The sequence below is a fragment of the Macaca mulatta genome, chromosome 5 (genome assembly GCF_049350105.2).
Source record: "Macaca mulatta isolate MMU2019108-1 chromosome 5, T2T-MMU8v2.0, whole genome shotgun sequence".
In the NCBI taxonomy this organism is placed as follows: Eukaryota; Metazoa; Chordata; class Mammalia; order Primates; family Cercopithecidae; genus Macaca; species Macaca mulatta.
Genome location: NC_133410.1, coordinates 48,957,861 through 48,982,884, shown reverse-complemented (window position 1 = coordinate 48,982,884; position 25,024 = coordinate 48,957,861). Strand labels below are relative to the sequence as shown.

General features: G+C 36.7%; 1 protein-coding gene across 16 annotated transcripts in view; it reads right to left on the bottom strand.

The window, feature by feature from the left end:
* WDFY3 (WD repeat and FYVE domain containing 3) overlaps positions 1 to 25,024 on the bottom strand; it is a 308,235-nt gene that overhangs the window by 66,090 nt on the left and 217,121 nt on the right. For 13 of the 16 annotated variants that reach the window (XM_015138363.3, XM_078002624.1, XM_078002627.1 and 10 more), the window contains 9 exons: positions 20,433 to 20,668; positions 18,784 to 18,918; positions 17,211 to 17,390; positions 14,981 to 15,214; positions 6,877 to 6,976; positions 4,879 to 5,039; positions 3,315 to 3,544; positions 2,145 to 2,254; positions 309 to 491 (listed from right to left, as the gene is read on the bottom strand). In XM_015138363.3, the coding sequence (XP_014993849.2) occupies positions 309 to 491; positions 2,145 to 2,254; positions 3,315 to 3,544; positions 4,879 to 5,039; positions 6,877 to 6,976; positions 14,981 to 15,214; positions 17,211 to 17,390; positions 18,784 to 18,918; positions 20,433 to 20,668 (1,569 nt within the window). The remainder of the gene's footprint in view (positions 1 to 308; positions 492 to 2,144; positions 2,255 to 3,314; positions 3,545 to 4,878; positions 5,040 to 6,876; positions 6,977 to 14,980; positions 15,215 to 17,210; positions 17,391 to 18,783; positions 18,919 to 20,432; positions 20,669 to 25,024) is intronic. The other 3 variants (XM_078002623.1, XM_078002628.1, XM_078002630.1) reach the window with 1 other exon arrangement.

The window sequence follows — 25,024 nt, the reverse complement described above, 5'->3', positions numbered from 1 at the left end:
GAATTTCAAAATTATAGTTAAGGGATTGTTGACCTGTAGCCAAGACAGTGACCATACTAGAGCTGCTAGCAATGTATTACATTCTGAATGCAAAAATGCCTAATGTATAACATACCTCAGATACAAAAAAAAACTCAAAGAAAAGTAAGATCTCAGTATAATCATTCTAGAATGGTTGTTATATTGATTTTCATTTCTACTGACTTTATAGTATCCTTTTGGGAATGCTGTAATCACATATTTAAAGTATACCCATATATGACAGCCAAATGTAAATCTCCCGGTCATAATATCTCTATAGGCCTTACCCAAATGATTCTGCCAGCACTTCAGGGCAGCTTCTTCAATGAGTGGCCTTGCTGTAGCTATGTCCACGTGGCCCCTTTCATTCACAGGCAGAGTTACTTTGAACAGCTCCTCTAAGACTTGTTTCTTACTATGTATCAGTTCAGTCCAAACTCTGTTGACAGCTTTTATGAGAAGCTGACGCCCTAGTAAACAAACAAACAAACAAGCAAGCAAATGACCAAAACAAGGCATAAAGTTAGTTTTTATTTTTCTTCATGTTTACATGTAGGAATTTTGACTACAATATTTAATTGTTTAAAAAAAAAAAAAAAGCTCATGTTGTATCTAGCCCAGTGAAAAGGTTATTTAGACAACTCAAACTGTGGCTGCCTATTTAGAAAACATTAAAAATATCTTTGTATTCATACAAAAGAACTACATTTTTATTTATAAAATTGGAAATTATATATATGTAATTATCTAACTTTTTCTAGATTAAAAACTTATCCCCCATTTAAAAGTAATTTTTAGATCTGAATGTTTAAGGTGAGTTCAAAACTAAGTTAGTATTCTTGAATATTTTGCACAAGAAAAGAAATATTTTGAGAAGACTTTTACTATGAAATTCATTCTTACTTTGGATTCCTTGTTTGTATGCCTGACACCTCCTCCAGACCAGTCAGCCCTCAGCAATCACCTGAGGGCCTGTGATAACAAGCTCTGCTAGTCCCTCACCCCAGGGTTTCTAATTCAGTAGGTCAGAGTAGGGCAACAGAATCTGCTTTTCTACTAAGTTCCCAAATGATATTGATGTTGCTATTGTGAGGACCTTGCTATGAGAACCAATGCCAGTTCCTCAGGGGGTGAAAATAATAACCACATCTTTGGTGTTTAGGATTCAAAACATTTTGGTGAAAGAACAGAGAATAAATTCATGTTTAAATGAAGGAATGAAATTAAAATGAGTGCTGGGCTTCCTGACAATGAAACCATATGTAAAACTATTGCACAGTATTTCTGAGGAGAAAAACACTACCAGAGTGATTTCTCTTTATCACTAAACATGTGGAAGTAAGAAATCAATCCATACAAGGACTTCAATATGCAATGCTTACAGGATCAGTGGGAAAACCAGATTGAAAAAAAAGAGAGAGGCTGGGCACACATTTGTAATCCCAGCACTTTGGGAGGTCGAGGCTGGTGGATCACTTGAGGTCAGGAGGTTGAGACCAGTCTGGCCAACACGGTGAAACTCTGTCTCTACTAAAAATACAAAAACAATTAGCCAGGCATGGTGATACCCGCCTGCAGTCCCAGTAACTCAGGAGGCTGAGACATGAGAATCACTTGAACACGAAAGGTAAAGGTTGTAGTGAGCTGAAATTGTGCCACTGCACTCCAGCCTGGGCGACTGAGCAAGATTCTGTTTTTTTTTTTTTTAAAAAAAAAAAAAAAGAGAGAGAGAGAGAGAGTATAAAGAAGAATAAAAAATAGCACTATTGATAACCTGTCTCAAGCAATATTTGCCTACTCTGATGTGATATGCCTAGCATTACCACTGGGCAGTTCTCTTTATAGTTAATTCCAAGGTAGTATTTGAACTTAAGCAAATGTAAATATTAATACCACCACCAAATCTCACAGTGTTACTAAGAAATGATGAGCTTAGCAACATTACTGGTTTGTGCTTTACTCTTATTGGCATGAGGGGACTCTTTGTCTATGTATAGGTTGCTCTACTGGGAGAGTTGCTATCAATGCTGGCAGTTTCTGCAGCCAGTTTGTTGGTTATGTCTTAAAAACTGGAGATAAAACAACTTCAACAATTTAAAAACATCCCAAGTTGAGGCAATTACCTTCACTAATATCTTGGCTGTAACTACCATCTGGTTCAATGTCAGAGGGGATCATAATGTGCCATGTGGTCATGCGGGCTTCTGCTTCCAGTCCAAATCCATCCACGTTGCTGAAAAATTCCAGTCAGTTTAAACTTTATGAAGGAAATGATTAGCTGCAGACTACAGTAACTAAGAATTACTCTATTTCCATTACCAGCAGACACTGAATGTCTACTCAGCAGATGCACAGAACAGAGCTCTAGTTTGCCAGGAAGATGCCATTTTTAAGAGGTGATCAAATAAATCCACTTGACTAAATGTAATTAGACTAATCTATAGCATCAAGATTATTACCTTAATATTTAATATGCCTTTTGATTATTGTGAACATTTTAACCTAACAATTACAAAATGTTCATTCAACTAACATTTTTCTAATATGCCTGTGTCCTCTCTCCAGTCTTATATCTCACTACTCTGCTTCTGTAGTGAAATAGTTGCAGTTCTCCTAAGGTGCCACTCTTTCTTCCCTCTGGGCATTCATACAGACTGTTCTTTCTTCCAGTAGCAGTTGTCTCCATTCTCTTGTCCTCCCCAACCAGGTCTCAAGCTGCAGCTCAGCAGGTATTTCTTTCAGGTTAGGGGCCCCTCTTATGTGCCTCCAAAGCACTGGGTTGTTCCTAGCAGATCACTCAATACAGCTGACTGGTCTTGCTTAGCTGTTTCCCCTCAAGAAGGCTGCCACAGGGTCTATCTTACTCACATTTTGTACCACCCCCTAATTCAAGGCTTGGCCCCGGGAGACTCTAATGAAATATCTGTCAAAGCAATCAACTGGAAAATACTAATTTTACTCATTTAACACATAACACTGCATTGAGCTTTACTTTTTACTTCTCTTAGACTTCAATGGTATGTATTTTGTTTGCTTTAAAAGCAAACTGCCTTACATAAGTGACATATGGTGATAATGGGAAATTTTACAGGTGTAGAAAACTAAGTTAAAGGAAAAAAGATACCCATAATTTCACTGCAAAAATGCAACACTTGCCCTTTCCCTTTTTGCATAAAGGTTTAAATAAAACAGAATAAGGGTAAAAGAAAGGCTACTATCAAAAAAATGAAGAATTTTGTTGGAATAACATCAAAGCCAAATTTAACATGGCAAACTGAACCTAAAGGATTTACCTTCCAACATGTAGATTGATCAAGCAGTGGGCCAGACAGCTAATAAATTCTTGGTCATGGTTCCCAGGTCCTAGGATCAAGTTTCTGTTTACAGTGAGGACCCTGAGTGAATCAAGCAGAGCTACTTGCTGAGGAACAGTTTTGTGTGCCCGTGAGAACTGGTACAAGATGGTCCTATTGAGGCAGTGATACACTGCATCCAGTGACAATCCCTGTGATCTTCTCTTTGACTAAAGACACGGAAGATATGTTTTTAGTACAATAGACAAAAGTAAAACACCTGTTAATCATTCACACCTGAACTTTTATTAGGTCTATTATATACCAGATGCCATGCTAAGTATGAAGGTGCTAAGTTAAAAGATACAAAGCTCTTGCTATTATGGATTTCAGAACCCATGAGTCACATGAATACCACTTAATGAATGATATGATGGCTACATTAAAAAAAAGAGCTCCCAAGGAGGGGAGCCACTAACGCTGCTGTGGGCAGAGCAGTCTCCCTGAGAACACGAGGATGTGACATCTAGGGGAGTCTCCTCACAAATATATTTTGTTAGGATAAATGATCACTATTCAAAAGTACTGAAAAAATTAAGATGTTACTAAAATCATTTTTTTTGACATTCTAATTTCATCCCCTCGTTTGAGAATTTTTATCTTTGGCTTAAATACAAATATATCCCTTTAAAAAGACTTAGGTGACATGAGAGAGCCTATGCATCTGTGTACCATATGCTAATGGTATTTCCTACTTTATTTCCTACTTTCTACATTAAGTATTATATAAGATTAATCAATTGTGCCAAACCAGGCCAAACCCTTAATTAAAAGTACTGTGAACATGCACAAAAAATAACAACTTCAAGAGAATATAAACTACAAGGAACTTTGTAAAGATTCAACTGGTAAGAGAATATTCTTTTAATATCAACTCTTCATGCTGTGTAAACCTTTACACATGGATGTAGTATACAGTACAAACCTACCAAACCATATTAAGGTATTTAAATCTATCGGGGTAGCAAAGAATAACACCTAGGCAACTTTACAAGGGACACACTGGCACCAGGCAATTGGTAATGGGGAGGGGTTCAAAGTCTGTATGTCTATTCAGTTTTTTTTTTTTGAGACAGAGTCTCGCTCTGTCATCCAGGCTGGAGTGCAGTACTGTGATCTTGGCTCACTGCAACCTCCGCCTCCCAGGTTCAAGTGATTCTCCTGCCTCTGCTTCCCAAATAGCTGGAATTACAGGCACACACCAACATGCCTGGCAAATTTTTGTATTTTCGGTAGAGACAGGGTCTCACCATGTTGGCCAGGCTGGTCTCCGACTTCTGACCTCAAGTGATCCGCCCGCCTTCGCCTTCTAAAGTGCTGATACTACAGGTGTGAGCCACTGTGCCTGGCCTGTCTCCATTCACTTTTAATAAGCTTAGCTTTTTATTAAATGTTAACATTCATTATCTTATTAGTTACACTTCATTTCAACAATTTTGATACCATAGGCAAAGTTTTCAATAGGAAAACATGTACTCTACAACTGATAGTGACAATGGATTACCTGTGCAATTAGTTGAATTATAAAATCTATAAGAAGTTTAGATTCTTTGTTGAACATGCCTTGCCAAAGCTTGTCCACCACACGCTGTGTGAAATAAAACACATTGTTCACCAATACCTGGTAGCTTCCTCCACTGGTAATAGGCAGAGATGCGTCTTCCCCTAAATTCCAGTAGGAAAAAAATGTCTAAGAAAATTGATATCTAGCAACACAAGATCAGATCCTCAAAAAAATAAGGCTAAGGAAAAATAAGTGTATCTACAACATGTAGAAATATGACTACTAGCTTTTATGTACTACTTCAAGAAAATGACGTTCAATGGTCAGAAATCAGGATGAATAATTTCAGCAGGATAAAGTGTTATGGATTGAAACTACCTGTGGAGTCTCCTATTGCCTAAACAAGAGTCTGTGATAAACAAGCAGTTCTGCAACATAAACTGTCAGTCACAGGTGTTCTCCATTTGAGAGAAAAAGGGCCAGTTTATTAGCTCTTAATTGATTTTGTGTAAGTAATAAAGGGTAAAACTGTAAAACAAAACTGTTTTAGAGTATAGCTCTAATAGCAGTGAAGTAACACAGACAGAAAAGAGCTTCAGGAAAATTGTGAAAAATAAAGTATAATCAATGTTGAGGGGTTTGTTTAGCCCCTCCATCATTACCATTGGCTCTCTTTCTAAAGCTATCTGAGTGTTTTCAGTGTGTTTGCATATACATATTGCTTTCAGACTAATCCTCCTAGCTCCTCCTCCTAACCAGAATGCTTCCTCTAAGCCAGGGGTCCCCAACTCCCAGGACATGGACCGGACCACACAGCAGAAGGTGTGATGCGGGTGTGCAAGCATTACCACTGGAGCTCCTTCTGTCAGATCAGCCGTGCCATTAGATTCTCATAGGAGGGCAAGCCCTATTATGAACCGTGCATGCAAGGGATCCAGGGTTGCACAATCCTTCCGATAATCAAATGATAAATGTAATACTTGAATCATCACAAAACCATAATCCCACCCCCCGCCCCGGTCTGTGGAAAAACTCTCCAACGAAACTGGTCCCCAGTGCCAAAAAGTTTGGGGACCACTGCTTTAAGCCTTTCCTCCACAGAAATTCTGGAGGTTCGATTTTTATTATTCTCACCTAATGCTAATAATAATTTTTATTATTCTCATCTAATGCCACAGAATTTGATTTTTATTATTCTCACCTAATGCTAAATTGCCCCATTAATCAAAATTATTTGTGTTGTGTCTTTGTGTAGTATGACTGCTCTAAACTGATAAGAATAAGTACAAAACTGTGACTTGACTTTGAGAGTGCATAGTTGCATGTTAAGACAATACTAAAGATTTCCTGGCAAATTTACTTCGGGAAATAATTGTAATTTAATAGCACAGAGGTTATATGATTAGTATTATTGCTAGGAACTCAAAAGTAGCATATATAGTATACTAACCCATTATGTTTCCTTCTCTTATAATTCTATTTTGTTTTATACACAAATGTTGGCTTCATTGTACATGTATTAAGTTTCATATTTTTATTGTAACTAGATATAGACATACAGAAAAAACACATTTCAATGTGTTTTGACTCTATGTCCTGGAAGCCATACTAAAAAGATAACATACATATACCTATGACCCAACAGTTCCACTCATAGGTATATACTCAATAGATATGTGTAAGTATTATACACATATGTGGTCCACATGAACATGAATGTTTATAGCAGCTGTTAAAATTATCTCAAGGTGAAAACTTTCATATGTCTGTCAAGAGTAAATGACAAATTGATATAATCACATGATGAAATACAATATATTAATGAAAACAATGGACTCCTGCTACATGCAACAAGATAAATCTCACAAATATAATGTTGAGTATGAGAAGCCAGACAAAAAAGGAAAGAGAAAAGGTGATGTTAAAAAGTAGTTTTACTTGGGGCTTAGAGAGGAAAGTGATTATAGGTATTTTTATAAAATAAAAACACAGAATTACCTAATAACACATCAGCTGCAAGCAAATGGTCCATCACACTATCCAAAATGTAAGTTTGAAATTCTTTTTGCTGAGTTCTTGTAGACCTTTCAGGGGAAGCCTAATCAAGAAAATTTAGGATTAGAAACAGAACCAACAACAAAAAAAATATGAGCTCAATCATATTTACATTACCTAATGTATTAAAAAGATTAAAAAATCCTACTGATAAAATTTTTAAAATGCCATGAGAGATGGTATACATGCTTATGGACTTTCACATATTTTCTAACTACAGAATTAAAAAAAATTTAAAGTAAAGGTGAAACATCATCTTCTTTTGAATCAATTTCTTAAAACATAGTATTCTAAACATTATATTTATTATATGGTTACAGTTTATATTATATAACATATAATACATAAACAATATATATAGTATTGCTATATAAAAACTGTTATATAACTGTTATAATAACTGTTATATAAAAACTGTTATATATATATAACAATACTATATATAAATATATATAGTATTGTTATATAAAAACTGTTATATAAAAATTGTTATATAAAAACTGTTTAGCAATATAATAAATATTTGACTGTTAGCGCACCTCACTTCCAAAAGAGATATGGCAGTTTATAATGAAATACAGATAAAATAAATAACAAATGAATTATAAAGCCATTAAAATAAAAAACCCCAAGAATCTAGTAATCAAGAGGGCATGTCAATAGGGAGAGGAAATATATTTGTAACAAAAAAAAATTAAGCACAAATTTAGCTCTGAGCTTCATAGGTGTCAAGAAAACAATAGTTTACAAAGCTTTCTATTGTCTATAAAAAGAAACACATAGTGTCACAAGTGCCTACAGTCCCAGCTACTACGGAGGCTGGGGTGGGAGGATTGCTTGAGTTTGAGTCAAGCCTGTGCAATATAGCAAGACCTTTTTATGAAAAAAAGTAAGAGGGAAAGAAAAACACAATAGATGGTCAGCAAAGACATATGTTTTCCTAAAACTGTTCTGAGAGGAATGTTCTCTGTGGGTTTTTGTGAGGAGGATAGTGAACAACTCTATATAGGTGGTATCTTTGCTAAGTTTTACAATGTGCAAAGATGATTCTGAAAATTATCTTATGTTAAAGTGTCGAGCACAAAGTTAAACTGTAGTCTACTGACAACAATTCTACTTGTAATTAGGGTATGACAATCCAGGTGCATAACTTTCCAGTATCTGATCCGGTGAGCAGCAAGGAACTGGCAACAGTGGGATGAGATGTAGGAAAGAGCCTTTTGTCACCCTCAAATGCCAGTAGTTTCAGCCAGGTTTTTGATAGGAGTTGGATATTAAACAACTCAATAAATGTCATAACATCCTTTCTTAAAAAGAGATCTGTATGTTTTAGATTCAGGCACAGTATTGAGGTTTTGCAAGTGATATAGAAGAACCTACTTATTCTTGAATAGGGAGATCTGGTACTATATTTATGACCATGTTACAAAAGTGGGCTTTTAGAATGCTGTTCTACTTTCCCTTCTATTCTGATTTTCAAGGTGGTCCTGTTAAATGTTTTAAGAAAGTAGCTAGAATAAAAGTTCTATATTGAGAACAAGAACACTAACCTAAGTTCTCAAAAGCCAACCGCTAAACTAAAATTGTAAGGAAAATTGCTCCTTCTTCTGCATAAGACTACTTATTTTGTTTTAAAATGACAAAATATGGGTCTAGTAAGAATTAAAAGAAGACCAGTGTTTAGGAGTTTGGTTTGTCATTAAACTAATTTGGGAAAAAGTGAAGAACATCTCATGTTGTTTTTAATCTTGATAAATTTTCCTGTGTAGTTAACAGATTAATACAATAGCGAGCAGGAGACTTGTGACCAAGGCCTGTCTAGTCCTTTCAAGCTGATACTACATTGAGTGTCTTATCCCTATAAACTGAAGAGGATGTGAGGACTTTTAAGTGATTAACAGCAGACCAACAGTTACAGGAGGGTTTCCTTATAATTACATCAGAGACCATTTTATCCAATAGCTTGAGTTATCATAATTTGCTAAGGAATAAAGCTCTGCAGTCACAGAAGGACATAAACATTTTGAAAAAAATGGTACTCCTGGCTGGGCATGGAGGCTAATGCCTATAATCCCAGTACTTTGGGAGGCTAAGGTGGGTGGATCACTTGAGCCCAGGAGTTCAAAATCAGCCTGGGGACAATGGTAAAACCCCGTCTCTATCAAAAAAAAAAAAAAAAAAAAAAAAGTCTGGCACGGTGGTGTGTGCCGGTAGTCACAGCTGCTTGGGAGGCTGAGATGGGAGGATTGATTGAGCTCGGCAGGTCAAGGATGCAGTGAGCCATGACTGTGCCACCGTATTCCAGACTATGCAACAGAGCAAGACCCTGTCTCAAAAAAAGAAAGTTACTCTTTCAGGCTCATAATCAACTCAAGGTGGTTAATGAGATAAGTAGTAATGAGTAGGGCTTATCAAATCTTAACTAGAAAAAGTTTTGAAGTCTGTAAAACAAAGGGACTACTAAACATACAGAAGTGAATGTAATTTATTTTTATTAAAATAATATTCTTTCTTATTCCAGAAGGATTTAAGACTGACTTACTCATCAACAGGCATTTAATCTTCTGATTTGTCTCAATAAAACTGTTACACGCATGATGAGGACCCAGAATTTACACTTGTGACTGGTCCTAGTGGCCTAGTTTGATGTTCTTGCTGAGGTGTATAGCAGTCTAACTTTTCAAGGACTTAACATTTTATGAAAGCATGCATTGTTGTCTCTGAGATGTTCTTTTTCTTTTTAAACAATTCACTGGACTACTGTTTTGTGCCAGACATAGGGCTTATATATATACATTATCTCATATAGTCAGGAAAATACCCTTGAAAAAGATACTAATGATTTTAGAAATAAGTTAACTGAGGCTTCGAGAGAGTAAGTCACTTGGGCAAGTCACATCTAGGATTCAATTCTCAGTTTCTGTGAAGCCAAAGCCCATGGCTTCACCAGTTACACCATACTCTCCCCGCTCTACTAAAATCACCTTATGAAAGTTAAAAGCACAAGAGCAAATCTGCAGAGTGTGGGCTACAATCTGTTCATCACTCTTTTAGATAAGACTGGTTGGCCCACCAGACAACCAGAATGAAGGCAGCCATTCAACATATCCATCTTTAAACAGTCTCCTTTTCGAGGTCTTGGGGACACTACCCAGAATCTTTGTGTCCCACACACAGGCCAGACAGCCTGTACACGTCTGCTGCCCGTGGGTAAACAGCACAGTCGCTATGGAAGGCAGGCCTTTGGAATTCTGTCCTGTTTCTGTAATGGGCTGGAAGGCATTAAAGATAGGATTTTGAGTCTCCTAATTCTGACTGTAGTCTGCCTGTTGACTGATTTTTCCTCTCTGAGTTATTCTGTGGTGCTCTCTTTGCCCACTTGGCCATTGTTTTTTGCTTGTGTCCCTGTAGTTCCTCAGGGTGGGTTTCACTCTGATGTATGACAATGGGGAGCTCTTGCAGAAGATGGTTGGAATACAGTCCAGTGAACTCCTCAGACCACAGTAAGGTGCTTATGGTGTCAGAAAAGTGTTGGCCGTATCCCCTCCCAAATCTCATCTTGAATTGTAGCTCCCATAATCCCCACAAGTCATGGGAGGGACACAGTGGAAGGTAATTAAATCATGGGGGTGGTTACTCTCATGCTGTTCTTGTGATACTGAGTGAGTTCTCAAGAGACCTGATGGTTTTATAAGGGGGTATTCCCCCACTTCACTCTGCACTTCTCCTTGCTGCCACAATGTGAAGATGGACGTGTTTGCTTCCCCTTCTGCCATGATTGTAAGTTTCCTGAGGCCTCCCCAGCCTTGCTGAATTATGAGTCAATTAAACCTCTTTCCTCTAAAAATTACCCCATCTCAGGTATGTCTTTATTAGCAGTGTGAGGTTGGACTAACACACACTGCAAGTCAGCACCCTCTCAGTTTCATTATCTTTACCTCCAGATATACACAAATCTGTTTGAGCTGTTCACATGCACTTTCTTCTTATTGCCACAGTATTTATTTGCAGCAAATTCATTTGGCTCTCCAGAAGTCTAGTGGTGACAGCAGAGGTTACTGATAAACAGGAGCTAGGAAAAGAGTCTCTAGGCACCCCTATAGAAGACAACACAGGCCACTTAGTCAATTTTTTGAGTATGTTTAAGTGTCGGGCACTGTGTTATGAGTATTAAATCTTATTTAGTTTTCACAATAATTCTCAGAGAGAGGTTCCACTTTTATATCATTTTACAGATATGTAAATTGTATAGATGTGAAGATAATTGAACTTGGTCAAGGTCACACAGCTATATCCAGCACACATGTAATTCCTCAAAATACTTTTTGCTGGGTGATGTACATATATTTAACCCTCACAGTAATCTTGTAAGAGAGATGGTAAATTATATCATTCTCTAGAGAATGAATTTAGCTTGGGAAGATGAACATGCTTATACATTAAACAACAGGGCCAGAATTTATTTATTTATTTATTTATTTATTTATTTATTTTTTTGAGATGGAGTCTCGCTCTGCTGCCCAGGCTGGAGTACAGTGGCCGGATTTCAGCTCACTGCAAGCTCCACCTCCCGGGTTCACGCCATTCTCCTGCCTCAGCCTCCCGAGTAGCTGGGACTACAGGCGCCCACCACTGCGCCCGGCTATTTTTTTGTATTTTTAGTAGAGACGGGGTTTCACCATGATAGCCAGGATGGTCTCGATCTCCTGACCTCGTGATCCGCCCGTCTCGGCCTCCCAAAAGTGCTGGGATTACAGGCTTGAGCCACCGCGCCCGGCCAGGGCCAGAATTTAAACCCAGGCACTTCTTACTCTCAAACCTATACTCTAGCTTTCTGCTACAGCACACCACTTCCCTTGTATTTGGCCTCAGTCACACTAAAGCCAGTCTATATGAATGAAAATCTCCTATTTGTATGCTAATGAATTTTACCGCTAACGAAGGTAATTTTACATGTTCTTTTGTAGATATAATCAAGTAAGTAGATACTTTTATAATGAAATTCTAACACTCATAAGACTGAACATGCTCTGGTTCACGTTTACTGGACTCAGATGTTCAAGTCCCTTCCTTCACAAAGGTAAATGGTAAATATATAAGATAATTCTCTCTCTCTCTCTTCTTTTTTTTTTTTTCTTTTCTTTTTGAGACAGGGTCTCACTCTGACACCTAGGCTGGAATGCATTGGAATGCAGTAGTGTAATCATGGCTCACTGCAACTTTGAACTCCTGGGCTCCAGCGATCCTTCCACCTTAGCCTCCAGTAGGTAGGATATAGGCACGCACCACAACACTGGCTATGGCTAATTTTTTTGCAAAGATGGGATTTCACCTGTTGCCCAGGTTGGTCTTGAACTCCTGGCCTTAAGAAATCTTCCTGCTTTGACCTCCGAAAAAAAGGGTTGGGATTACAGGCATGAGCCACCATGCTCAACCTAATTTTCTTCTTGAATCTCTTCATGGATAAAGACTTCATAATCATAATTTTCAAAATCATAGGTTTATAATTTATTGTTACACCATTGGAAGACACAGAATGTTAATATTTCATTAACATAAAAATTTTTTGTATATGTATTCTGCATATGTATATTAAAGATCCTCAAAATATTTAAAAGCAAATTTCTATGTTTTTTTTATTAGATGGTATCCTATCTTCCTGTTTGGGAATTTCCAGGGATGAATAGTTAAATGATTCAAAAATACAGTAAGCCTTACTTAATGTCATTGACAGGTTCCTGGCAACTGCAACTTTAAGTGAAACAATGTACAGCAGGTCTTCAAATAACATTGTTTCCTTCAACATAGTTTTATTATAAGGTTGATGAGGAAAAAAATTAGTTTTGTTACACGTCATTTTGCTTAAAGTTGCAGCTACCAAGAACCTATCAATGACATTAAGCGAGGACTTACTGTACTGACAGAATACACCAAGTCTCTGTGCTAACTGTTGTGAGAGACAAAGGAACACATGAAAGTTGGTCTCTAAGCAGTTTATAATCTATCTGGAAACTTCAATCCTGACACCCCCTGCTCTTCCCTGAACTATAATCCTACTCCCTAGTATAATGAAGCACTATTCTACTGTAGGGCAAATTCATGCCCCAACAAAGAGAACCTTACTTCAAGGTTAATACATGTTATTATATATCAAATTTTTCCTACTAAAAAAATATAGAAAACAAAAATAAAGGGCAATTATACAATTTATATATGGTTAATTAATTAGCTATTCAGGTTCCAGAAGCTTGAAAATGCTATCACTGGATATTTCCAGTCATTCCATATCTTTCATGTATGTATTTTCCTTTTTTGATCAGTTATGCTTTCTTGCACACTTCTCTTCTGGCCTTTATCCTATTATTTTCTGATAAACTATTTCACTTTTTCACAAAATGCTTCAAATTTTTACCATATACAGTGAGATACTGGTCATTTCTCTTCTCAGAGCTTTTTAAAGTTTCCAAACGGGAGAAGTTCCACTGGGCCTGCTTTTTAATTCTACCACATGCATTAGTGAGGAAACCAATTATTCTCCTGCCATTATTAAACATTGTCATCCTGGTTAAATGCTTAGCATAACTGGTACCCTAATTACACTAGTGATTTTTTAAAAATTGACCAAATTGAGATATTTTCACATGGATAAGATAAACATGTGGTTTTCAGGTTGCTATTTATAAGTTAAGTGTACTAGCCACTAGAGGGCGCACAAAAAAAAATCTCAGGTTCAGCTGTCAAACGGCTGAGAGATAGTGGAAGTTCCTCAAAGAGAAAAGCAGTCTTCTCCACAGATCTACTCTTTCACAAAACATGTTATTTTTAGAGCCCCTGGCATGGGCTGTTTGACCTTATTTACATGAATTGGTCAAAAGAACATTAATGTATATGCAACTAATTATACGGTATTAAATTATCTCTCTGTGATATCTTCAGGCTTTTCTAGGTAAACATTTTTTAATACTTTTCTGGGATAGCTAATTTCTAGAGCCAGCAATGAGGTCACTTAAAGGCTTAGAGCCACTCTCATTTTCTGATGTATCAGCTGATTCATATCAATTGTCAGGAGAATGGGCAGGCAGGCAACCTAGAAGTTTGCTGCCTTGGGGAATTTAACAAGTGCATCCTGGGCACCTATTCTGTACAATACACCATGTCTTAAGCTGCACAGGACACTGACAACAGTAACACCTGGCAATGATAGGTAAGATAAATTGATGTAGGAAGTTATAAGGCAAGAAGACAATGGCACTAGGCACTGTTAATGTCCAGGGAAGGGATTGGCACACTATGGCCTGTGGGCCAAATACAGCCTGTGCTGTTTCTGTAGATAAAGTTTTATCAGAACGCTGCCATGCTCATTCTCTTACTTACTGTCCATGGCTGCTTTCTAGCTACAACAACGTAGCTGAATAGTTGTGACAGAGACTGTATGGCTCACAAGCTTAAAATATTTACTATTTGGCTTTTTACAGAAGAAGTCTGCCAGCTTCTAGAGAAAGGATGATAAAGGACTGAATTAGAGACATCTTTGAGGGAAGGAAAAGAAGAACAAATTGATAGGGTCTAAAGCACATGTGGGATTAACAACTTTGCACAGCCTATAACATGTTCTGCCTACACATAAACAAGAGGAATTAAAAATCTTTGGCATAGCCGGGCGCGGTGGCTCAAGCCTGTAATCCCAGCACTTTTGGGAGGCCGAGGCGGGCGGATCACGAGGTCAGGAGATCGAGACCATCCTGGCTAACACGGTGAAACCCCGTCTCTACTAAAAATACAAAAAACTAGCCGGGCGCGGTGGCGGGCGCCTGTAGTCCCAGCTACTCGGGAGGCTGAGGCAGGAGAATGGCGTAAACCCGGGAGGCGGAGCTTGCAGTGAGCTGAGATCCGGCCACTGCACTCCAGCCTGGGTGACAGAGCAAGACTCCGTCTCAAAAAAAAAAAAAAAAAAAAAAAAAAAAAAATCTTTGGCATAGAACTTGCTTGGTTACTAATGTTCTAATTTAAAAAATAATGCAAAAGAGATATAAATGCATTTCTTTACCTCCAACAAAAGATCAATTAGTGGAGTTTGCTTGCTGGCAGGGGTGAGACAGAGGTTGTCTATGATTAAGACCCTCATGAAGTCAAAAACGAACTTTTTAGCTGGGTGATTGGTCAGATATGTCTTGGTGCCCACATTGCAGTACTCTGATTGGCTCCTGTTCATCCCTGTGTCTGCTGCAAACGCTTTAAACTCTTCTGCTGGAGATCCAACTTCATCATCAAGGTCAGTCACCTAGTAAAATCAAGTGGAAAGATACAGTAATCACATTAGACTCTGACATTTCTACTTCTGTGTTTCCTAAAAATAAAACTGTAGCAGCAGCATTTTCCACCTATTAAGCTGTTCAGCACATTATTTCACTCTGCTTTACTCGACCCTTCCTTTCAAGGTAGTAATCTGGCACCATATGTCATGGTTATGCAACATATGGTGTTTCTGACTGACCACTAACAACATACCACCTTCATGTTGAATTATATGTCTACTGCGGCTAACTGCTCTTAAAATATATGGAATAAAATGAGGATAACTATGTTTCCATATTTGAACTCTACCCCTACTGTGAAGTCAAATGTCACAGAATTTCAGATAAAAATCTGGCATAATGGTAGCATGTAAGGGCTGATCCATTTTTTATAGGTTAAAAAAATAAATAAATAAATTTAAAAAACCAACAATACTAGTACCAATTTTGAACCAAGTGACAGAGAGAGAGAGACTAGCAAAGAAATTATAAGATGCTGATGGCCAGACGCAGTGGCTCTCGCCTGTAATCCCAGTACTTTGGGAGGCTGACGCGGGGGTATCACCTGAGATCAGGAGTTCCAGACTAGCCTGGCCAACATGGCGAAACCCCATCTCTATTAAAAACACAGAAAAACTGGCCAGGCATAGTGGTCCATGCCTGTAATCTCAGCTACTCAGGAGGCTGAGGCAGGAGAATCGCTTGAATTTGGGACGCAGAGGTTGCAGTGAGCCGAGATCATGCCACCATTGCATTCCAGCTGGATGATAAGAGCGAAACCCTGTCTCAAAAAAAAAAAAAAAAAAAAAAAGATGCTGACAAGAAAAAGACATTGATATATTATTCAAGGTCTTTTTTTTTTTTTTTTAAACCAAAAATAAGGATTCTAAACATTATAAACAAGCCAGGGTATTAAGGTCATGTGTCATATTTGCCCTTCTCCTAAAAATCCCTACCATTTAAAAATAAGTACTGTACCTTTATACATGGAGAAAAATTAGTATAAAGAAGGTCATCTACCCCAGGTTCTAGAGTACATGGTGGAAATAAGAAGAAAAATCATGAAATTTTGAAGTACTATGGAGGAATAACTATCTTTTGGGTGTGTTCTATTTATTTTTAAGCCTGTTTTATGTTTACAGTTTATTAGCTAATCAACATCAACGTGCAAAAGTGGTAAGTACAAGCCCCTGCAATATGGTTTTGTGTAAATTACAGTAGTTTATTTGTTTTGAAGTCATCAGTATTTATGTCAACTGAACTATTAGTTACTGTAATGAACAGTATTTAGACTCCAAGTTATGAAACTATCCATCAAGGCCTCTGCAAAAATGTGGTTCAGTGAATTTCCATGTGAATATATTTTCAAAGCAGGAAACAAGGCAGCATATGAAGATATGATATTGTATATGCTAACACAATTTTTGGGCTTATTTTAAAGGACAAAAGAGTATCTATACATACTACATGTGATTATATCTAGTAGTTTTTAAGTTAGTACAAAATAAGCAAAATAAAAGTTTAATGAAAAAAGAAAAGTCAGGCGGAAGAAAGGACCAACACTTGCTTTCAACCCTATAATTTATTTGTAAAAGTTAAATCCAGCAAATATCTACTTCCTAAAATAATAAATAAATAAATTTGGTTGGACTAGAGTTATCTTAATGGAAAAGAACATTTTATAACTACACAGCTGGCATCATGTAAAATAAGAAATGAATCAACTATTTGAAAAGGGAAATTACTAACAAGGGACTTACAAGAATATGGTGAATGAGAAAAGGAAGTAGAGTTCACTGTGATTTTAGGAGAAAGCAGAAGGAAACTGTGGGGAGCTGGGGACACCAGACAATAATGCAAGAGGTGATGTATAAAGTTATGAAACTGTAACTTGTTCAGAAGCTTAAAAGATTGTCAAAAAAAATCTGCTAACCATTGAAACAGACTAATTCCAGTTCTGACATTTTCCTCCCCCTTTCCTACCATCTCTGAGTAAGGGCGAATATTGAAGGGGAAGACGGTGGCTGCTAGTGCACACAGGAAGTCAGGGCTCATCCACATGGAGGCAAGGTCTGGGACATTGTGATACAAATATCTGAAGAACTGCATCAGGGTCACAGGATATTCTCGGAGCCAAGATCCCTCTTCTTCTGATTGCCAAGGCTGTTATGGGGACATGAGAGGAAACACTATGTTAGAGTAATTGACACTGCTATAAATTATTTTAAAAATCCACTACTCAGTACTCTTATGAAACTGGATATATTGATGGTACAGAACTCTGTAAACCACACATATGAGCAAACACACACGCAAAGAAATTTAGAAACTAGCTTAAAAAAAATCCCCTTAGAAACTGATGGGATCATTGTCTAATCGTTGGATTACTCACAGGTCTGCTAACCATTATCAGTGGTTTTGATTATTCATTATTATTATCATGAGTGTTGGTGGTACCAAAGTGGCTGTATTACCATCAATGTTGCCCCATCGTGCATCATGCTAGGAAGTTAGGAGTAAGATAAAAGGTGGGGAAATTACTTCACCTTTCTGAGCCTCACTCTTAAGCATTATGTAATACAACAATGATGATGATTAAAGAAAAACCATGAATACTGTATATCTGAACAATGTATATCTTCTGATATCTGCCCAGAGAGTATCTTTTAAAAAACTTTTCTTATGTTTTTGTAGTTGTTTATGAATAGGCACCAAAACAAGACTCCTAAAACATTCTAAATTAGTACATCTAATGGTAATGTTCTGTTCTTAGATGATACCACAATAGTTTTGACTGAAATTAGATTTGTCAGGTACATGTAATTCAAGGAGTCAAGTTAATATTTCCTGTTACAACACAATCCTAAATTGTACAAACAAATCTGGTCATTATTCATTGTATTCCTGTCAGATCGATAGGAACATCAATTTTGTCTTTTACTCTTTCAATTCTTCATCTCTAAGTTAGACATAATTAGAGCAGAAGAAAAGCAAAAACAAAATCAAATGAAACTTGTATTGTTAACATTTCTGACCTCTAAAAGAAAGTGACTTTAAAAGTTGAAATATTATGTAATATTATAATTGTAATAACATTCACTACAAATATATACTCATTACATATGTACTCATTATTATATATTCTATAATATTAATAATGTAAGTTAATACTTATGAAACACTTATGTATCAGGCATGTTTATAAGTGCTTTATGTGTATACACTATCTTATTAATTCCTCACAAATACCCTAAGAGATGCATTCTATTATCGCCGGCATTTTAAACACCAGGAAACTGAGGCACATAACTGAGGATAACAGGTTGGAAGTACCAGAGGTGAGATTTTAACCCAGGTAGGGCTTCAGAGTCCATGGTCTTAACAACTACACAGTGTGTTCTTACATTAGACATAACTTTGTCTAACATAAGAGTCTCAAGTTCCAGAGATCATGCAGTAAATAAGTAGTTATGTTACCAAAAAATTCCTCTATTTACAAAAAAGTATCCCAGGCAGGAGGAACTCTCAATAGGCCTGGGTATCTGAGTGAACTTACTGAATTCAGCATGCTGCGGAGCATTCCCAATAATAAAAAAACAGCTTCTGTGCACACGTTATGGATAGAAGAGACCACAGTTCCGCTGGAGGCAGGAACTCCAAAGATAAATGTCCAGATGGAATCCAAGTCAAACTGCAGAGTGAAAGTAAGCAAATATTAGCCACCACTAATTTTTCAGTAGAGACCCTCGTAAGTTCTAATAGTCTAAAATTTCTTTGAAACTAGTTTTTTGTTGTTTTTAAAAGTAACCAATGATATAGACATAAAGAACTAGTACCCTTCCATCCTACATTTTAAAACTCATTTTTATAGATATAAAAAAATTGAATACTATGTTATTATTCTGCATCCTGCCTTAGGTACCTATGTTAAAAAACTGCTTTCTACTTTTTTCCTAAAGAATGTAAAAATAAAACACACGTTAATTAGCCAAGAGATAAAATTATAGAACCAATAAATTTAAGCAAGATCTTTTAAACAAAGCACATTAAGCTCACTTCTTTCCCATTCTCAGCAATATTTTAATTTTAGATTACTTACAGATAAGATCTGATAAAATAAAAATTGAGACTTATTAATAGCAGGTTTATAAATAAACTTTATGACTATGGTACCATGGATATTGAAAAACTGCATAACCAATATAACTGCACTAAGCATGAATCTGTATCTTGATTTAATCTAAGGGCACAGACTCAAGTGTTTACACTTAAAAGATTTTGTCAACTACTAGAATTGATTTGAATAGCATTTGGCATTAGGATGGAAGCATAGTTGAATCTAAAAGCTAGATTCCTAAGTCTTTGCAGTACCACAAACATTAGCTATATATAGACATCTTTAATAGTCTTCAATTAGAAGTCAACTAAAGTCTTACTGTTTTCCTAATGTTGATAATATCTATCATTAAGTAATTTTTTTTCCCCTAATCAGAATTTGCACTGAGAATCCTGTCACACCCACTCGAGGAGTGATATTTAATTTATGGTATATAAGCTACTCCTTTCATTTTTAATTCCGCAGAAATAAATCACATAACAGGCTGGGCACAGTGGCTCATGCCTGTAATCCCAGCACTTTGGGAGGCTGAGGCAGGTGGATCACCTGAGGTCAGGAGTTCAAGACCAGCTAGGCCAACATGGTAAGACCCTGTCTCTACTAAAAATACAAAAATTAGCCCAGTGGGGTGGCGCCTGACTGTAGTTTCAGCTACTCAGGAGGCTGAGGTGGGAGAATCGCTTGAACCCGGGAGGTGAAATTTTCAGTCAGTCACGCCACTGCACTTCAGCCTGGGTGACAGAATAAGACTCTGTCTCACAAATAAAATAAAATAAAATAAAATAAAATAAAATAAAATAAAATAAATCATGTAACAAAAGAGTTCTTTAGATCACCATTAAATATCATACAGAGTCTTTATGCATATATAATATACAGAGTAATCATATAGGAAAAAAATGTAAATAGGGACAAAGGACTTTTGGGAAAATTTTCTGTGGTATTTTCAAATTTTTCTGTCCCAAATCAAACCTTAAATGTGGGGAAAGTGATGGAATTGACAGTTGGTTTTACAGTGATTATCCATTATCCTACGGTGATTCTTTGGAATACATAATTTCACGCGCCCCTTGCTAGATAATTCCTACCTGGCAACCCTGCTTACTCCGGCAGCTGATGACAGGCACACTGACCTGCAGGTTCTCAGGCAGCTCACTAACTGGCTGCTGCAGAAACAATGCCATGAGGAGAAAATAGAGGGCAGGGACATTAGTGTGTTTAGGAAGGAATGACTGAAGGACTGGAAAACCAGGAAAATGACAAGCATCTCGGTTAATCTCCCTGACTGTCGATCTCCCACCAGCACTTCTGCCCACATTGAATCCTAAGAGAAGAGAAAATATAACAGTAAGTGCAAAATTAGCAACTGATAAACATGCTGCATTAACAAAGGAGAAAGCAATTCAGTATGTGTTAACATTTCTACATTCATATTACTATAGGCAATTAAGTATTCAATTGTTGAATTAATCTTCAGTCAAAAGTTTTACTTTACCATTTGTTTGACTTGAGCAAGCCTGTCTATTAGGATATAGGTTTTGAAACACAGTTGGGACAATAAGATACAAGGAGTTTGAAAATCCTTCTTAAGGTGCTATAAGTTCTACTTATTAAATGAAAGACCTCAGAGGAGCTCTAGTGTTCTTGGCTTGTAGTTCCCCAAGAAAAAAGTGAAATCCAAAATACAGCCAAAATTTAGAATGCTACAAAAATATAACTTAAAAATATCCTTGTTATAATACATTTTTATTTTTTTGAGACACAGTTTTGCTCTGTTGCCCAGGCTGGAGTGCAATGCCATGATCTTGGCTCACTAAATCTCCACCTCCTGGGTTCAAAGCAATCCTCCTGCCTCAGCCTCCTAGGTAGCTGGGACTACAAGCATGAGCTACCACCACCAGCTAATTTTTGTAACTTGTTATAACAATATATTTCATTTTTCCTGAAAATCATGAAAAACTAGCTAACCTTAAATTACCTATGAATTTAGAGATAAGACTAAATGAGTAAGTAAAACAATCTTTACTCACAACATCATCTGTAATCTGTTGGAAAGCTGCTGGGCAGTGGGATGGCAAATCCAAGCCTGTTGTGGCTGCAGCTATCCACTGGCTGAGCTTAACATCCGGAATTCCCTCTAGAAACCCAGCTTTTAAAGGAGATGGTCAGTTCTTACTAATATAGCTTATGGCAGCAGTGTTTCTATCAATCTTGTTTCCTCTGTTTTATAATGAAATTCAGGATACACCCTAAACATCTGGTTCACCCCACACCTAGGGAAGTACTCATTACACAGTGAATGTTGCTCAAATTTTCAATGGAAACTTTTGCGAATAGCAACCAATAGATGAAGAATTTATTTCGGTCTGAAGCAATTTGTATTTCAAATAGATATTTGCATTTGTTATTTATTCTTTAAGAGATGAGGGTTCACTCTGGAGGGTTCACGTTGGAGTACAGTGGCGTGATCGTAGCTCACTTAACCTCAAACTCCTGGACTCAAAGGATCCTCCCGTCTCAGCCTCACCAGCAACTAGGACTACAGGGACATGCGACCATGCCTGGCTGATTAAAACATTTTTTTTTTGTAGAGACAGGGTCTTGCTATGTTGCTCAGGCTAGTCTCAAACTCCTAGCTTCAGGTGATCCTCCCACCTTGGCCTCCCAAAGCGCTAAGATTACAGGCATGAGCAACTGCACTCAGCATAGATAGCCATATTTTTTTCAACTTCTTTTTTTCTGGAATGCTGCAAAGTACATATTACAACTACTGTTTTATATAATAAAGGAACATTTTATGTCTACGTTGCTTTTAAAATATTTTATCCTAACCAATTCCTCAGTGTGACATGAATTAACTTCCAAAGTATGCTCTTCTAATTAATAAAAAATTATATAGCAATTCAACAAGCTCCTTCCCATATCACTCCTTAATCACAATGAATATGTGAGGTAGAAATTACTATTATCATTTTTACAACAGAGAAAACATGATTTGTTCAAGTCACAATGTGGGCATAAGTGGCAGTACTATGCTATGAAAACGAATTTCTCCATTTTAGAGTCTGAAAATTATTATTTTCTTTGCCCTTATTAATGAAACTGCCACATTTCTGAAAGATTGCCTTAATTAGAAGATCATGCTGATTTTTTTTAATAGTAAATTCTAAATAAAATTATAAGAATAAACAATGTTTTGAGCTCTAAGAAATCAAAAGACATCTCAGCTACTCAGGAGGCTGAGATGGGAGGATTGCTTGAGCCCAGGAGTTGAAGTCTAGCCTGGACCACATAACAAGATCCAATCTCTAAAACATAAAAAAATTTTAAAAAATGAAAAAGAAAACCAAAAGACATGAAGTGGTATTTTATACATTAAATAGTAAAATAGATTTTGATTACACTGCAAGTTCTAAAAAAAAAAAAAAAAAAAAAAAAAAAAAGACAAAACTGGCATTATCATTTTCCTCTCTGAAGTCTCACATTATTTTTCCCTATAATTGATCTTAAGGAATATTTAATATACTACGATTAAGCATTAATTTAGATACAAGTTTCAGCTACATGGAAGATTTTTATGGCAGCCATAAAAAAGAATGAGTTCATGTCCTTTGCAGGGACATGGACGAAGCTGGAAACCATCATCCTCAGCAAATTAACAGAGGAACAGAAAACCAAACACCGCATGTTCTCACTCATAAGTGGGAGTTGAAGACTGAGAACATATGGACACAGGGAGGTGAACATCACATACCGGGCCTGTCGTGGGGTGGGGGTTAAGGGGAGGGAGAGCATTAGGACAAATACCTAATGCATGTGGGGCTTAAAACCTAGATGACGGGTTGATAGGTGCAGCAAACCACCGTGGCACATGTATACATATGTAACAAACCTGTGTGTTCTGCACATGTATCCCAGAACTTAAAGTAAAATTAAAAAAATACATATTTTTATAAAGAAAAATTTGACAAAAACCAATAAATGTGAATAAAAAAGTAAAAAAAAAAAAAATAGGTTGTTATTCCGTCAAGGAGAAATAGAATCAAATGAGCTGATATATACACCTGTTTATATACACAAAAATGTGTATGTGTCAGATAGATATTCAGGGAAAATTAAGTTAAGCGGGGTCAAATTGAAATTAAATTTAAATTGAATACCTAGATTTCTTCTTTGAAATAGGAGCAGCATATGCATGCTCACAAAAGTACCAATGAAGTATCAAAAGATTCTAATACATGAAATCAGGTAGGTCAGATACAGTGAAAGTGATGCAGGACAGAAAAAGCACAGGACTAAGAAGACAGATTCTTAAACAGTATTACTGCCTCGCAAACTAACCTTATGTAGTTAACAGTCTTAATTTCCTAATTAGAGAAATTAATCCTTACTTTATATTCATCAGGCTTATTTTCTAGAAAATAAAACTTATACGCAATAAAATATATGCCTGTCTCCAGATTCTTGAAGGACAAATGAGATTATATATGTGAAATAATTTTTCAAACCACAAAGTACTATTATAAATCTCAGGCGTGATTACTCCTGCTGCTGTTGGCCTTCCAAATAACCATTGCTGCCAGTTAGCATTTAAACCTTGCATATTCAACAGAACTCACATTCAATTATGCCTTTCATTATTTATTCTCCAGTAGGTATTATTAAGGCCAATAAACGAAACTTCTTACTACCAAAGTATTCAAAACAATTATATCTGTAGATTAAATCCTTCCCCAGAGTTCATGTAAAATAGTGATATATTTTTGAGCACAAAAGTACCTATGATGATCATTTAAACTGTATATTATAAACCAGACAATTTTCTTTAGAAATCACTTCACAGTGACATGGAAATGATATTACTTTTCCTTTATCACATACGAAGTTTCTTCAGACCTTCTTCATATATGAAATAACAATACAATAGTACTATGTTGAAAGATCTGTCTTCCTATGGCCGGGCACGGTGGCTGACACCTGTAATCCCAGCACTTTAGGAGGTGGAGGCGGGTAGATCATGAGGTCAGGAGATCGAGACCATCCTGGCTAACACGGTGAAACCCTGTCTCTACTAAAAAAAAAAAAAAAAAAAAAAAAAAAAAATAGCTGGGCGTGGTGGCAGGTGCCTATAGTCCCAGCTACTCAGGAGGCTGAGGCAGAAGAATGGCATGAATCCAGGAGGTGGAGCTTGCAGTGAGCCAAGATTGCACCACTGCACTCCAGCCTGGGTGACAGAGCGAGACTCCGTCTCAAAAAAAAAAAAAAAAGATCTGTCTCCTATCATTTGCTTTCATGTTTGAATTAGTAGTACAGACAGCACCTAGACACTGATACTTAAACTTGTTTTCTATAAATAAATTACATATTAAATTCTAATCCCTATTTTTCCCATTGGACCAAGGTAAACAGATATTCTCAATATAAGCTTCTTAAGCTCAATATAAGCTTCTTAAGATACAACAATTAGACACGATTTACAAGGTAATGTTACATGACAAATGTATATCTAAAATTATTTAAGAACGGAATGACTTTGCCTTTCAATAAAAACACTACCTTCAAATATATATTTTCCAAAGTAATATTACTAATATGAATGGAAACATATGAGTTCAAATAAATCTAGCATAGGAAACTGCAATTTTCTAACATTAGGTAAATGCTCAGTTATAGGGTGAAA